At 40.9% G+C, this 12,323-nt stretch overlaps 1 protein-coding gene across 3 annotated transcripts in view; it reads left to right on the top strand.

The window, feature by feature from the left end:
- MANBA (mannosidase beta) overlaps positions 1-12,323 on the top strand; it is an 82,112-nt gene that overhangs the window by 39,461 nt on the left and 30,328 nt on the right. For all 3 annotated transcript variants that reach the window (XM_073340809.1, XM_073340810.1, XM_073340808.1), the window contains exons 7-9: positions 1,281-1,391; positions 9,085-9,236; positions 11,019-11,136. In XM_073340809.1, the coding sequence (XP_073196910.1) occupies positions 1,281-1,391; positions 9,085-9,236; positions 11,019-11,136 (381 nt within the window). The remainder of the gene's footprint in view (positions 1-1,280; positions 1,392-9,084; positions 9,237-11,018; positions 11,137-12,323) is intronic.

The raw sequence follows: 12,323 nt of genomic DNA, 5'->3' as shown, positions 1-12,323 counted from the left end.
TGAAATAAGTGGCTATAACTTATTATGTCTGGGTATGGCTACAGCAAATCATATTACTGAGGTGCTCTTTGGCCTCGTTTTATGCAAAAAGATCCTGGCACTTCTTGCATTGACATATTCTTTGTTTGTGTGGTGCACATATTACTGCTTTCTTTCCCCAATATGTGAACTGAACTGGTGAATACTGCTCATAGAAAGTTATAGAACTGGGCAGCTATAGTATGCAGTTGGCATGAAGATATAACTATATGAAATGGATGCTGTTAACCTTGTTCCATCTCTATTGGGAAAACAAGATGATACTAAATCACAGGGGGGAAGTTACTTTTTTTGTTTCCAGAAATTAAATCAATAAAAACTAATAATATGGAGGAAAGAGTCAAAGGCCTGAAGCCTGAGAAGGGGATGGATCCTCTTCTTTTATTTAAAAGCTCAATTTAACTGACCCAGTGAGTGCAACCAACATATGACCAGGATGATACTTGAAGAGGTGGCTGCAGGTAAATATTTAGTTTCACACACAATAGATGAGGGAGGAGGTTTTCAACGGTACAAACAGCAATTAGGCGCCTAACTCCTATTCCCATTCAGTGGGTATTATCATTATTGTTTATTATTATATTGTTATTTTATTTATTAATAATGTTTATTACAATAGTGCCTGAGGGCCAGCCAAGAATGGGGCCCCATTGTGCTAGGTGCTGTACAAACACAGAGTAGGAGACAGTCCCTGCACTGAAGAGCTTACAACTCAAATAATCCAGACAGATACAGAGTGAGGGATGGGGTAGAACACACAAGCAAGTATGAAGCGAGAATGAGGGAGGGAGAGGGTGAGGGTTGAAGCAAACAGCCGATCAGCCCAGAGCAGAGAAAGTCCAGTCCAAACCGCAAAATTCTTTGACTCTCCGGAAGTCGCTGCTCTGGCTGCTTCTGCTCTGACCAGCTGGAGTCTCTGACTGGCTCCTCTGCACTTTTCCCCCCAAGGCCATGTGTTGGTGGGGGGGGCGGGAGGGAGGAAGGGGAGAAACTTCCTGGATTCTAGTGCCCCTGTAACGGGGTGGGTCTCCCCTGTACAGTTCTGGTGCTGTGGGGAGGGGTGGCCCTGGCTGGATCCCATTTTATCCCCTTCCACCTTGGGGCCCAACTGCCATTTATGTGTTTGAAAATCTCCTACTGGATGCACAGTTGTTATTGTGAGACACATGCCTAACTTCACACAAGTTGTTCTGACCTTAGCTTCTAATTGTTTTTTTGTTTTTGTTTCCTTCCTCCTTAAGAGTGCTACAGTGCAGACTTGGTGGCCTAGTGGCCATGGAAACCAAACTGGATATGACATGACTACAACTTTCAACATGGGGGCAAGATACAAGATTGAGAAATTTTCGAAGGTACATAAATCCTCTCGATTTATATGGCATGTAGGAAGTTAATGTTAGGAAGCATCACTGAATAACCCAGTAGCTCTCAAGCAGTATTAGAAAATGTTCTGCTGGGTTGTAATTTTTTACCCAAGACCATTATTTAGAAACAGGATTTTCTGTAGCCCTAGATATAAGGTAACTAACATGCTGTCAGCTTTCACGTGTGCAAAACCTGCACTTCCAGTCTGGCTAGGGGACAACTTGCAAACTAATTTGAAATTTAAAAAAGAAAAGGTGTTATTTTTGTTTTTTAAAATTCTCATACTTAGGGGGAAAAAACAACCAACCAAACAAAAAGCTCTTTGTTTAAGCATTGTGGGATTTTGCTTGTCATCTTCAGGTGTGATAAATTATATTATGTAATGAACATGAAATTTACCATTGATGGTTTGGTAACACACATTGAAAAAAACTTGTATATGATTATATTTAATTTGTTTTTAAAAAGAGAAGTTTATTTGGAATTTCAATGTATAAAACTTTTGGGATGTGTTGTGAGGCACAAATCTGAAGTAACTTCAATTACTAGAGCACACCGAACGTATTGAAAACCCACAACTTTATGCTTCCCAGCTTTCAGAGGAAAGCAGTATCTCAAATTTGAATGTCTAAGTAGCAATTAGGTACTTTATTTTACCCAATGTAATAGATTCTGTAAAGTACCTGTTTGTAGAAGAAAGCTTTTTCATTACTTACTAGGATGTTCAGAAGATTTGGGGCATTAAAGAACCACTCACAAATCTTCAACCTATTCAAAAATTCAGACAAAATTAGACTGGGTCCTACATGCTATGAACATAAGGAAACTACTAAATAAATCTGTACATTTGCTAGATGATACTTATGTGTTTTGCACCACTGAAAGTTAGTCCAGAAGCTATTCTCCTGCAAATGCTGTTCATTGTAGTACTTACTGCTGTGAGATTGTTATACCAATAAAATAAAAACCAGCAGGATCTTATTAAAGGGGAAAAGGCAAAGTGCCACATTTATTGTGAATACAGAAAGAATCATAGTAAGCAGTTAGTTATAGCTATAACTTTCCATTCAATTTCATATTTATTCACACATTCATTCATACAAACACACGCACACAGGTTCTGCAAGGTTGTTATCCTAGTTACCAGCCTTAGAGTTGCTCATGCCAAGCCACTGGCCAGGCGGCCTGGACATGAGGAGGGAGCAGGGCCTTGTCAGATGCTCCTCTGATGCTCCTGGAAGTTGGTTTGCAGAATCAGACCCCAAAGTTCTCACTTTCTAGAGTCCATTTTTATAGGAATTTCTTCCTATGCCAGTCTATGAGAATTGCTTCATCATGCTGTTGCTGAATCAATCAGCAGATGGCACGTTCCTGACGGCTCCGTGCTGCCAGATGTTATTTTGTTCTTTGGTTCTCCCATTCTTGAGGCTGTTGGGTGGTTCCAGTCTGCCTTCCGGGGGTCCTCTGGTTATTTCCACTTGACGCCTTCTTCGGCCGATGGACACTGGATTCTTAGGCTGGCACCTCCCTGATCATTCAGTTATTATCCACACCAAGCATCCATCCACATACATCCTCTATCTCTATTTTAATCACAATTGTTAACAAAGCGAGATGACTACAACAAAAGGGTGGGGAGTCTCTGGGTGTTGTTTCTGTTGTTACAGAGTATTGCTTTGAGTCTCTCTCTGTGTGAGTAGTTGTTACAAAGAATTGCTTTGAGAACAGACTCTGTCTTAGAATGTACAAACACAATTAGCAGCTTACAAGTTTCACACATAGAGGGAGAGAAACAGTATCAAAAACCAAGAGACCTCTTAATTAGAAATACCCTGGAATTTAAACTATGGGGAATCAAACTCATTTGTGATTTTAATACAGAACTTCTTTAATATGATCCAACAAGATGCCCTGTTGAAGTCACTTCTCGTTGTAGTTAACTTCCATCATGATCAGTCCTGCTAAGTGTTAACAGGATTGGGCCCAAAATTTGTGTTCAGAGTGATGAAGATAATTCATGATCAATGTTTTCAGTATAGTTCAAAATGTAGGTTTGGGGTTTTTTATGTTCAACAAGATAAACTCAGCATGGAGTTTTGGAAAGTGATTTTAGGCTTAGAAAACCGTGGTGTAGGAAATAACATCTGTATAATCTTGTGACCAAGCCACATAGTATTGGGGAAGCAAGGTGATTCCTATTGGGCAGGTGCTTCAGGAGCCCCCATGTTGATGCGTGGCAGAATGGTCACTGGGATTGACTGCGGTACATGGGACATTGTTGCTCCTTTTTAAGAAGCAAAATGCACCTCAGAATACCTGCTGAGGTGTGGCCTATAGGCTATGGCCCCTAGCCAGCGGGCGGCCCCCACATTGGGCCATATTGTACTGGCTCACAAAGTAGCTGGTCTTCCTCCCTGGCACTCTGTAAAATCCTGCCCTGCAGCTGCACAAGGAGGAAAGGCTCCATATAATCTCTTCCCATTCTAGCGCATCCCAGGAGGATTTGCTCTTATGCCAGCAAGCTGGGATTTCTGCTGGGAAGGAGTAGAATAGTGGCAACATTCATCCAGAGACTCAAGAGTGGTTCTGGAGATACTAACAGGGATGGATATATTTCTAAAAATCGTAGTGAAGTTTCTAGTTTCATTCCATTGCTGTGCTTGTAAGTGAAATTAAGCTAAAGTATTTAGAAATGACTTTTCTGTACTTATTGCACATCCACTTGACTTGGGCAGGGAGAGAGACATACACACATTCGGAGTAACGTTACACCACCTTTGCAGCTCCCCTGTGTTAGGGCTGGTGCAACTCCCAAAGTAAGTTAGTGCAGCCTCCAAGGCTGTTCGGTGGCATCCTACAGCCTCCTTCTCCCTCCTTTGATATACCTTTCCTGCCCCTTCACTGAGGGCAGCATAGGGTCATCACACGAATCCTGCTCTGAGGAGAGAACCCCTCTGAGGCAGAGGAATTCCTGGATGATAGGATCTGTCTGCTTTCCAGCCTCTTTAGGCTGCAAGTATGGCATAAACAACTGAAAACATGGCCAAGAACCAGGCTCAGAGTCTTATTTTTCCTTTTCTATAATTTAAATTGTTTGGGTTGGAACTTGTTTCTCAGAAGATTGCAGAATAAAATCCTAGCCAAAAGCCAGCATAAAGACTAAGTGTTTTCTGGAATGTGGAAGTGCCTCTGTCCAGCTCTGTTGGTTATCCATAGCCTCTTTCTCCCCTCCCATGGCTCCATCAAACAACTTCTTGCCTCTTTAATTCTCTCTTTAGTCTTACTGAGATCTCTTGCCCTCCCTTCTGTGTATTTGTTTTCTGAGATCTTTCTCTTTCCCTCCTTGCACTCATTTCTGCCTCATTATCGGAGCTTTTTATCTCCATCCTGCTGCTGTTTTTAATATTTGGGTTTTTTTAACCACCAGATTTTTAGCATCACTCCAACAGATCTTTCCTGTCTGACTGTCTAATCCATCTTGGCAGTTACACCGCATGCATCATCATAGTATTCTAGTATCTTGTGCTCATTTATTTAGGTATCCTAGCTCTAGCTCTCTCTCCTGATTTTCAGCTCTGGGCTGCTGCTTCTTCTTCCATTGTATCTTTCCCACCTCTAAATGCCCAAATCTATTCCACAAAAACAGAACATCAGCATATTCTGACTTTTTTGGTTCCTCCAGCTGATCTGATTTGCTTGACAAAGACTCAAAAGTCTTTAGCTTGTCCCATAGTCTGGTCACTGATTGATTTTGATGGTGATGCAAGCTGCTCAGTTGTGTGAGAGAAACTTTTGTTTATCATTTTATATTCAGGAAGCATAGATGTGGGAAACAACAAATTCCAGGAATGGGTAGAATATGTCAGTCCTAAGGCTAAGTTCCTCATAAAAGAAGAGCCAGAGAGAGAGACTGTGGTAGTTCTCAAGCGGCCAAGGACTTTGAGTCATCTTGTTACCCCCTTACCTCCACTGAGAAGCGGACTTACTTGTGCTTATCTGGGTGTCAGCTTCTTGACACCACCTGTCTTAGCCACCCAAACAATCTCCTCCGGGCAATGCCAACCCTTACTTTCCCTTGAAAGTTAACAATAGGTGTATCCCAGTCCTTGAGCCCCTTTGAAGTGTTCTCCTGTAGAGTCCAACCCCTTTTCCATTGAGCACTCACAGAAATACCAGGTCTGTTGTTCCCAAGGAAACAGTATACATACTAACTCAGGATCAGCACCTTGTTTAATACCACAGCACTGAGATATATAGTGGTGATAATCATACATTTATTATCAAAGATTCAAGATTTGAGAGAGAGTGAGAAAGGCTAATGGAAACAAAAGGGTCACATATGAAACAAAATTACAACAGACTAAACTTTAACTAGCTAACCTCCATTCTAAATAAGTTTATATCACCTCAAATGTCTTCTGCAGTGTTTCAACCAAGGCTTGGATTAAGATCTCGTTTTCATGAATGTAAATGCACTGCCTGTTTACTTCCTAGGATAAAGGGGTGCCTCCTTGCCTTCTACTTCTATCCAAGTTAATTGTCTGTCCTCATGGACAGTAACCCTCCCCTGCCTGCTCTCCTTGCTTGTTTTTTCCTGCTTCTTCCCTTTTGATTTCACATCCCTCTGTTGATTTGGTATGTAGATGTGCAGCCATTGTGTTGACTTACAATGCTTAATTTAAATACCAACAGAGAGACAGGTGAAAAAACATCTCTTGTCTGACAGAAAACCTGTTTGCCAACTCTGCCTTGATACAGACATTACAACACATTGTCAAAAGGAAAAGGAGTACTAGTGGCACCGTAGAGACTAACCAATTTATTTGAGCATAAGCTTTCATGAGCTACAGCTCACTTCATCGGATGCATTGTCAGTATACATACTTAACTCTTTACATAATATCTGTCCATACATTTCGCAATTATATTAATGACCAGTGTGATCCTGGCTTAAGATCTCATATGACGTTCTTAGGGGAACCAAAATATACATATCAGGTTATTCTTTAACCTTCTTGGCCAGTTGGCATTGAGGGGTTCATGAGTCACAGAGACAGATGACCTTCCCCAAAAACCATGAAGATATGGGGCTGACATTTAGTTCAGCCAGTGGTGAACTTGGCCTTCTGTACAGAGGTGGATTAAGGCAGAAACTGTGGATCTGGACCCTGGGCTTGTGGGAAACCCATGGACTCTTAAAGTTTGGATTCAAGGATCCATGAGGTAGGAGCCTGCCACGGAGTGTGTTAGGATCCATCCTGGAGACTTAGGCGCAATGGCAGTAGGGAGTCAAGAGTGCCATGAACAAGTTGGTTTGGTGTGGAGAGACCTTTGTGTAATTGGGGACTCTTTGGTCGTACTGGATCTGAGCCCCATTTAGCCTTAATCCACAGCTGCTTCTGTACAGTATTGTAGTTACTATTGTCTATTATTTGTATTGCTATAGCGTACAGGAGCTCCAGTCATGGAGCAGGAGTATGCTAGGTGCTGTACAAACACAACAAAGACTTTCCCTGCCCCAAAGAGCTTACTATTTGTATACCTATGAAACAGTCGTTTAGGATTCTGCCCCATACTGTAATATTTGGGTCAGGCTTCTGCTTCTATTTTTCCTTGTGTACATTTTGGTCGTTAGCTTGACATAGGAGGGGTCAATATGTGACAGATGATCTGTGACCACAAGTTTGGTTTGTCATACACATTGTCTGCATGAGGATAAAATTTAATCATTGCACAACTTGACTTGAGCACCAAATAGGAACCAAGGAGCGCAAAGTGCGTGTTGTTTCTTTTCTTGCCATATGAAATACTGTTGTCTCCCCCCCCCCTTCAGTATTTGTATGATTGCTAAGATTAAAGTATTTCACAAAATAAACCGTGGGCATTGTCAGTGGCCTTTTGAACTCCAGCCTGTGCTTGATTTGTGGAATTAAAATGTTTACCCCAGTTGGTAAGTATCAGTTGTATTTATTTGTGTTAAGTTGACCCCTACTGCTACATTCCTAGTATACATACTCAACCCGACATACGTCCAATACATTTCTAGAGCTTGATATCTTGAAAATGTTACAGCAAATAATAATTTAACCTTGATGGAGGTGCAGTTTAGTAATTTAAGGTTAGGCCCCGAGAACTAGGAAATCCCCAAGTTCTGACATAGACTCAATGTTTTGGTTTTGTTGGATGCAGTTCCTCAGTTACTTTTCCCTCACTTCATTTGAATTAATTTCATAATTCTCTGTCTCCTATACTGAGCAGTAGGAAGAAACACCTGTAGTGATACTTGTGTTACATGCACAAAGAGCCAACGGGGATATATTCTTTTTAATCTAGATGACTTGTATCAGAGTAAGGAAAACAACAAAGAAATAACAAGAATAAAATCTTCCTGAAAGAGAGACAGTCTCATGCAGTAACATTCTGCAGCTGAAGAGGAACCTAAAATGGCAGCTGTCTCCCAACTGTTCCTACTGTGGGTAGGGAGACACCTCTGACCTCTTCATTCAGTCACATAGCTAAGAACATAAGAACGGCCGTATTGGGTCCGGCAAAAGGTCCATCCAGCCCAGGATTGTGTCTTCTGACACAATGCCAGGTGCCACAGAGGGAATGAACAGAACAGGTAATCATCAAGTGATCCATACCCTGTCGCCCATTCTCAGCGTCTGGCAACATAACTATGTAACTGCTCACTTCCATATTGCCCCAGAAGTCTTTACTGTACAGTTGTTAGTGCAAACGAAATATTCTTCAGCACAGTGCATTTACTTAGCCCAAATAAACAGTCCCCAAAACAGTCCAGCGTTCTCTAATCCTGTTCTTCCACTTACAGGAAAAGGATTAAAAAAGCTTGCATAGTTTGTAATGCTCTATCCACAAGCACAGATCTACCAGATGTCAGGATAAAAGGGGCACTCTAATGGATGTGTGGGCCTCTGCTTGATGAGTAATTCTACATGACCGCAGTCAGGAACAGCCTTGCCTGTAGCTTTATCTAATCTAGCTGTTGTATGGCTGAGCTGGTCACCATGGTATCTTAGTGCTGAACTGCACCTATTCAAATAAAACTAAGCTGTTCAAAGGAGCTCCCCTCTCCTTTGGATAGTTGCATGGGAAAGATGTCCTTACTGGGGGAGCTGGCTTTAGTAAAAAGATGAGTCTCACATTTTGATCTGAGTGGTCAGGCTTGGGCGTAGTATCATCTTGTCTGGCAAAGAATTCCACAGCTAGGCTCCTGCAGTCTCCTTCCATAAGAAGAGGAAGTGTGGGTAAAATACAGTTAATGTTTAATCTAATGCAGCCTCTGGATTTCTCTCACTGATCTCAAACAGGCCATATGCACGTCTGCTGCAGCATGAGCAGTTTGCACACATATGCGCGCACGCTCTCTCTCTCTCAATAAGCCAGAAACTTTAGGCAATTTTCTGTTTCAAGCTCCTGTTAAAATGAAAGGAAGTTGATATTGTGCATAGATGGTTTAGCAAAACGTGCACAATGGTTTCATTTGAAAGACCTGTACTGTTATACTTTACCTATTTTAGAAATAGCTTGATAGTGTACTAACAAACAAAAGATGTAACGGACAATTCCTGAAGGTTAGGTTTTTAGATTGCTTTCTTTATATTTTTCATATAAAGCATGTTACTGCTTTAAAAATGCACAAGTTTCAATTCTCCACAGGCTTATTTTCGAACAGTGGAATTGGTTGAGGAGCCTATACCTGGTTCACGAGGCCTGAGTTTCTACTTCAGGATCAACGGACTCCCCATCTTCATTAAGGGATCCAATTGGATTCCAGCAGATTCTTTCCAAGACAGAGTTTCCTCTGATATGTAAGTCATAATAAATATTCTTTAGATATTGAGTACTAAGAGCCAGATTCTGCCCCTCCTTATTCATGATGAATAGCACTCACTCTGTGAGCAGTCCCATTGACATCAACAGTGGAACTATCTTCAGTGGAGAGTTCTATTCAGTGCGAGTAAGGGGAGTAGAAATCAGGTCAATAAAGGGGAAGAGATTTGGCTCTTGCACAAAGGTAGTGTTCTGATGTTGTTGATGGATGAGTTCAGGGAGCCTGGGTGGTATTGGTAATCCTCAGAGCCTGATTCTGCTACCCTCAGTTAGTTAGGAGTGGGACTACTTGTAGGGTAAGGTGTCTACTCAGAGTGACGAGGTTGGCAGAATTAGGCCCAACATGATTTATAAATGTCATTCAGGGTGCTGTAATGCATCAGTTAGTTTTTTCACTCTTTCTCAACATGCGAATATATGAGAGAAAAAAGACTCCGAGATATGTTTCAGAAATGGTTGGAAATTATTAAAATTCAAGGTAATATGTATATAAAACAAGGTAAAATCTAAAGGGAAAAGAAGATAACAAATCAAAGGAGCTACTTGGATAAATATAGTGTTTAATTTTTTTTTTAATAAAACATTTTTTAAGGGTGTGTCAAGGTTCCTTCCCCACTCTGAACTCTAGGGTACAGATGTGGGGACCTGCATGAAAACCTCCTAAGCTTACTTTTACCAGCTTAGGTTAAAACTTCCCCAAGGTACAAACTATTTTACCCTTTGCCCTTGGACTTTCACTGCCACCACCAAACGTTTAACCGGTTACTGGGAAAGAGTTGTTTGGAATCATCTTTCCCCCCCAAATCCTCACCAAAACCTTGCACCCCCCTTCCTGAGGAAGGTTTGGTAAAAATCCTCACCAATTTGCATAGGTGACCACAGACCCAAACCCTTGGATCTTAAGAACAATAAAAAAAGCATTCAGTTTCTTAAAAGAATTTTAATAGAAGAAAAGTAAAAAGAATCACCTCTGTAAAATCAGGATGGTAAATACCTTACAGGGTAATTAGACTCAAAACATAGAGAATCCCTCTAGGCAAAACCTTAAGTTACAAAAAGACGCAAAAACAGGAATATCCATTCCATTCAGCACCGCTTATTTCCTCAGCCATTTAAAGAAATCATAATCTAACGCATATCTAGCTAGATTATTTACTAAGTTCTATGACTCCATTCCTGTTCTGTTCCTGGCAAAAGCATCACACAGACAGACAGACCCTTTGTTTCTCCCTCCCCCCAGCTTTTAAAAGTATCTTGTCTCCTCATTGGTCATTTTGCTCAGGTGCCAGCAAAGTTATCCTAGCTTCTTAACCTTTTACAGGTGAAAGGGTTTTTCCTCTGGCCAGGATGGATTTAAAGGTGTTTACCCTTCCCTTTATATTTATGACAGGGTGTTTGACTCTTTTCTGGGATAGAACCTTAAGACCCAGTCCTGCAAACACTTGTTACTGAGTGTAGTACTTACTACCATGAGTAATCCCACTGGTTTGGTAGCAGGATTGAGCCCTTTTATTTGCAAGAATTTAGCTTTGGGAGTGAAGTGAACATTTATACAGATTTCTAGGGTGTCAGAATAGTCTTTCTGTCAAAGTGACTAGTCTTGGCCTGTCAGCTAATGATATACATAAATTGGATATATATATATTTTTAAGAAAAAGGATAAGAGCCTGTGTAGGTTTCTCCTGGCTATCTAGTTTAGGGAGGGTGTAATTCCATATAACTGTTAGCTCTCCTGATTTAATTCTCTTTGTATTGAACAGGTTAAAGCTCATCTTGCAGTCCACAGTTGATGCTAACATGAATGCACTTCGTGTATGGGGAGGAGGAGTATATGAGCAAGATGAATTCTATGATATCTGCGATGAACTAGGAATAATGGTAAAAAATAAACAAGACAACTCAGCTCCTGTATTCCAAATTGACAAGAAAATAACAAATAGAAAATACTGGTGTGTAAGCAAGGCAGCTGAGTTAATAGTGGTACAGTAATCTGGGCTAAATTTTCAAAAGGAACTAATGATTTCTGGATATTCACCTTGAAACAATATAGGGGCCTCATTTTCATAGGACAGGTGCTCTGAAAATCAGGGTCCTTTAAGGTCTCACAAGTTGAGTACCCAAAAGTTAAAAACTTAACCTGTTAACGTTTGAATTTCCTTTTGCATGTGCATGTCTGCACAGGTGCACTCTAACGTCTCGACCTTAACATTAAATTTATCTTGCATGTTGTTCTTTAGTTTCTCTTGTTTGTTTGTTTTGTTTAAAGAAAACTGGAGAGGAAAAAAAAGAGGGGAAGGTCATAGGCCATGGGCAGTAAGTGTCTGCTTATAGGTACAGTTATCCTACCTTAGGCCATGTACAGAATATTACTGCTGTTGTTGTGCACCAGAAATGTGTATAACAGCACAGTTGCAAAGTTAACAACTGTCACCTTGCCCGTTAGCAGGAATTGAATTTAAGACCTCCACAGCTGAAAGCATGAACCACTTGAGCATGAGCCTGTGGTGAAGGGTGCTCAGAGCTGTCACAAAACTCCCCAAACAACACCTAACCAAAACAAAGTACTGCAATGCTCGTGCAATTCTTTCTCCAGAAGAGAAGAGAAGAACTACACATGACAGGCGTTAGTCATGTTGATTGATGAACTGCTGGAAGACGCTCAGATACTACAGTGATGAGTGCCGTATAAGAACCTGTATCAAATAGAATCCTCTGTGGATTGGGTACAAAGGATGACTTGTCACATTCATGAAACAGTGGGCTACACAAACACACGATTTTAAATATTTATAACTTTTCCCCCCTCAAATGTGGCTTACTTTGGCTTTTTTTTTGTTCCGCGTGGAGATTGTGGGACCTTTTACTCATTCTGATTACTTACTCATGTGAGAGTAGCACTGCTGAAACCTGTGGGAGTACATGAATAAGTTCTCAACAGTGTGAGCACGGCCTGCACAATCAGAATTAACTACCCTGCTTATAGTTCCAGCTATTTTTGAATAATCCCATCAACTATTAAGGTAGTTGCGCTTTCTCTTCTGTAAAAAAAAAAAATGTATTTCTGT

Source organism: Lepidochelys kempii, chromosome 4 (genome assembly GCF_965140265.1).
Source record: "Lepidochelys kempii isolate rLepKem1 chromosome 4, rLepKem1.hap2, whole genome shotgun sequence".
NCBI lineage: Eukaryota > Metazoa > Chordata > Testudines > Cheloniidae > Lepidochelys > Lepidochelys kempii.
This window is presented reverse-complemented; position numbering and strand designations above follow the sequence as displayed.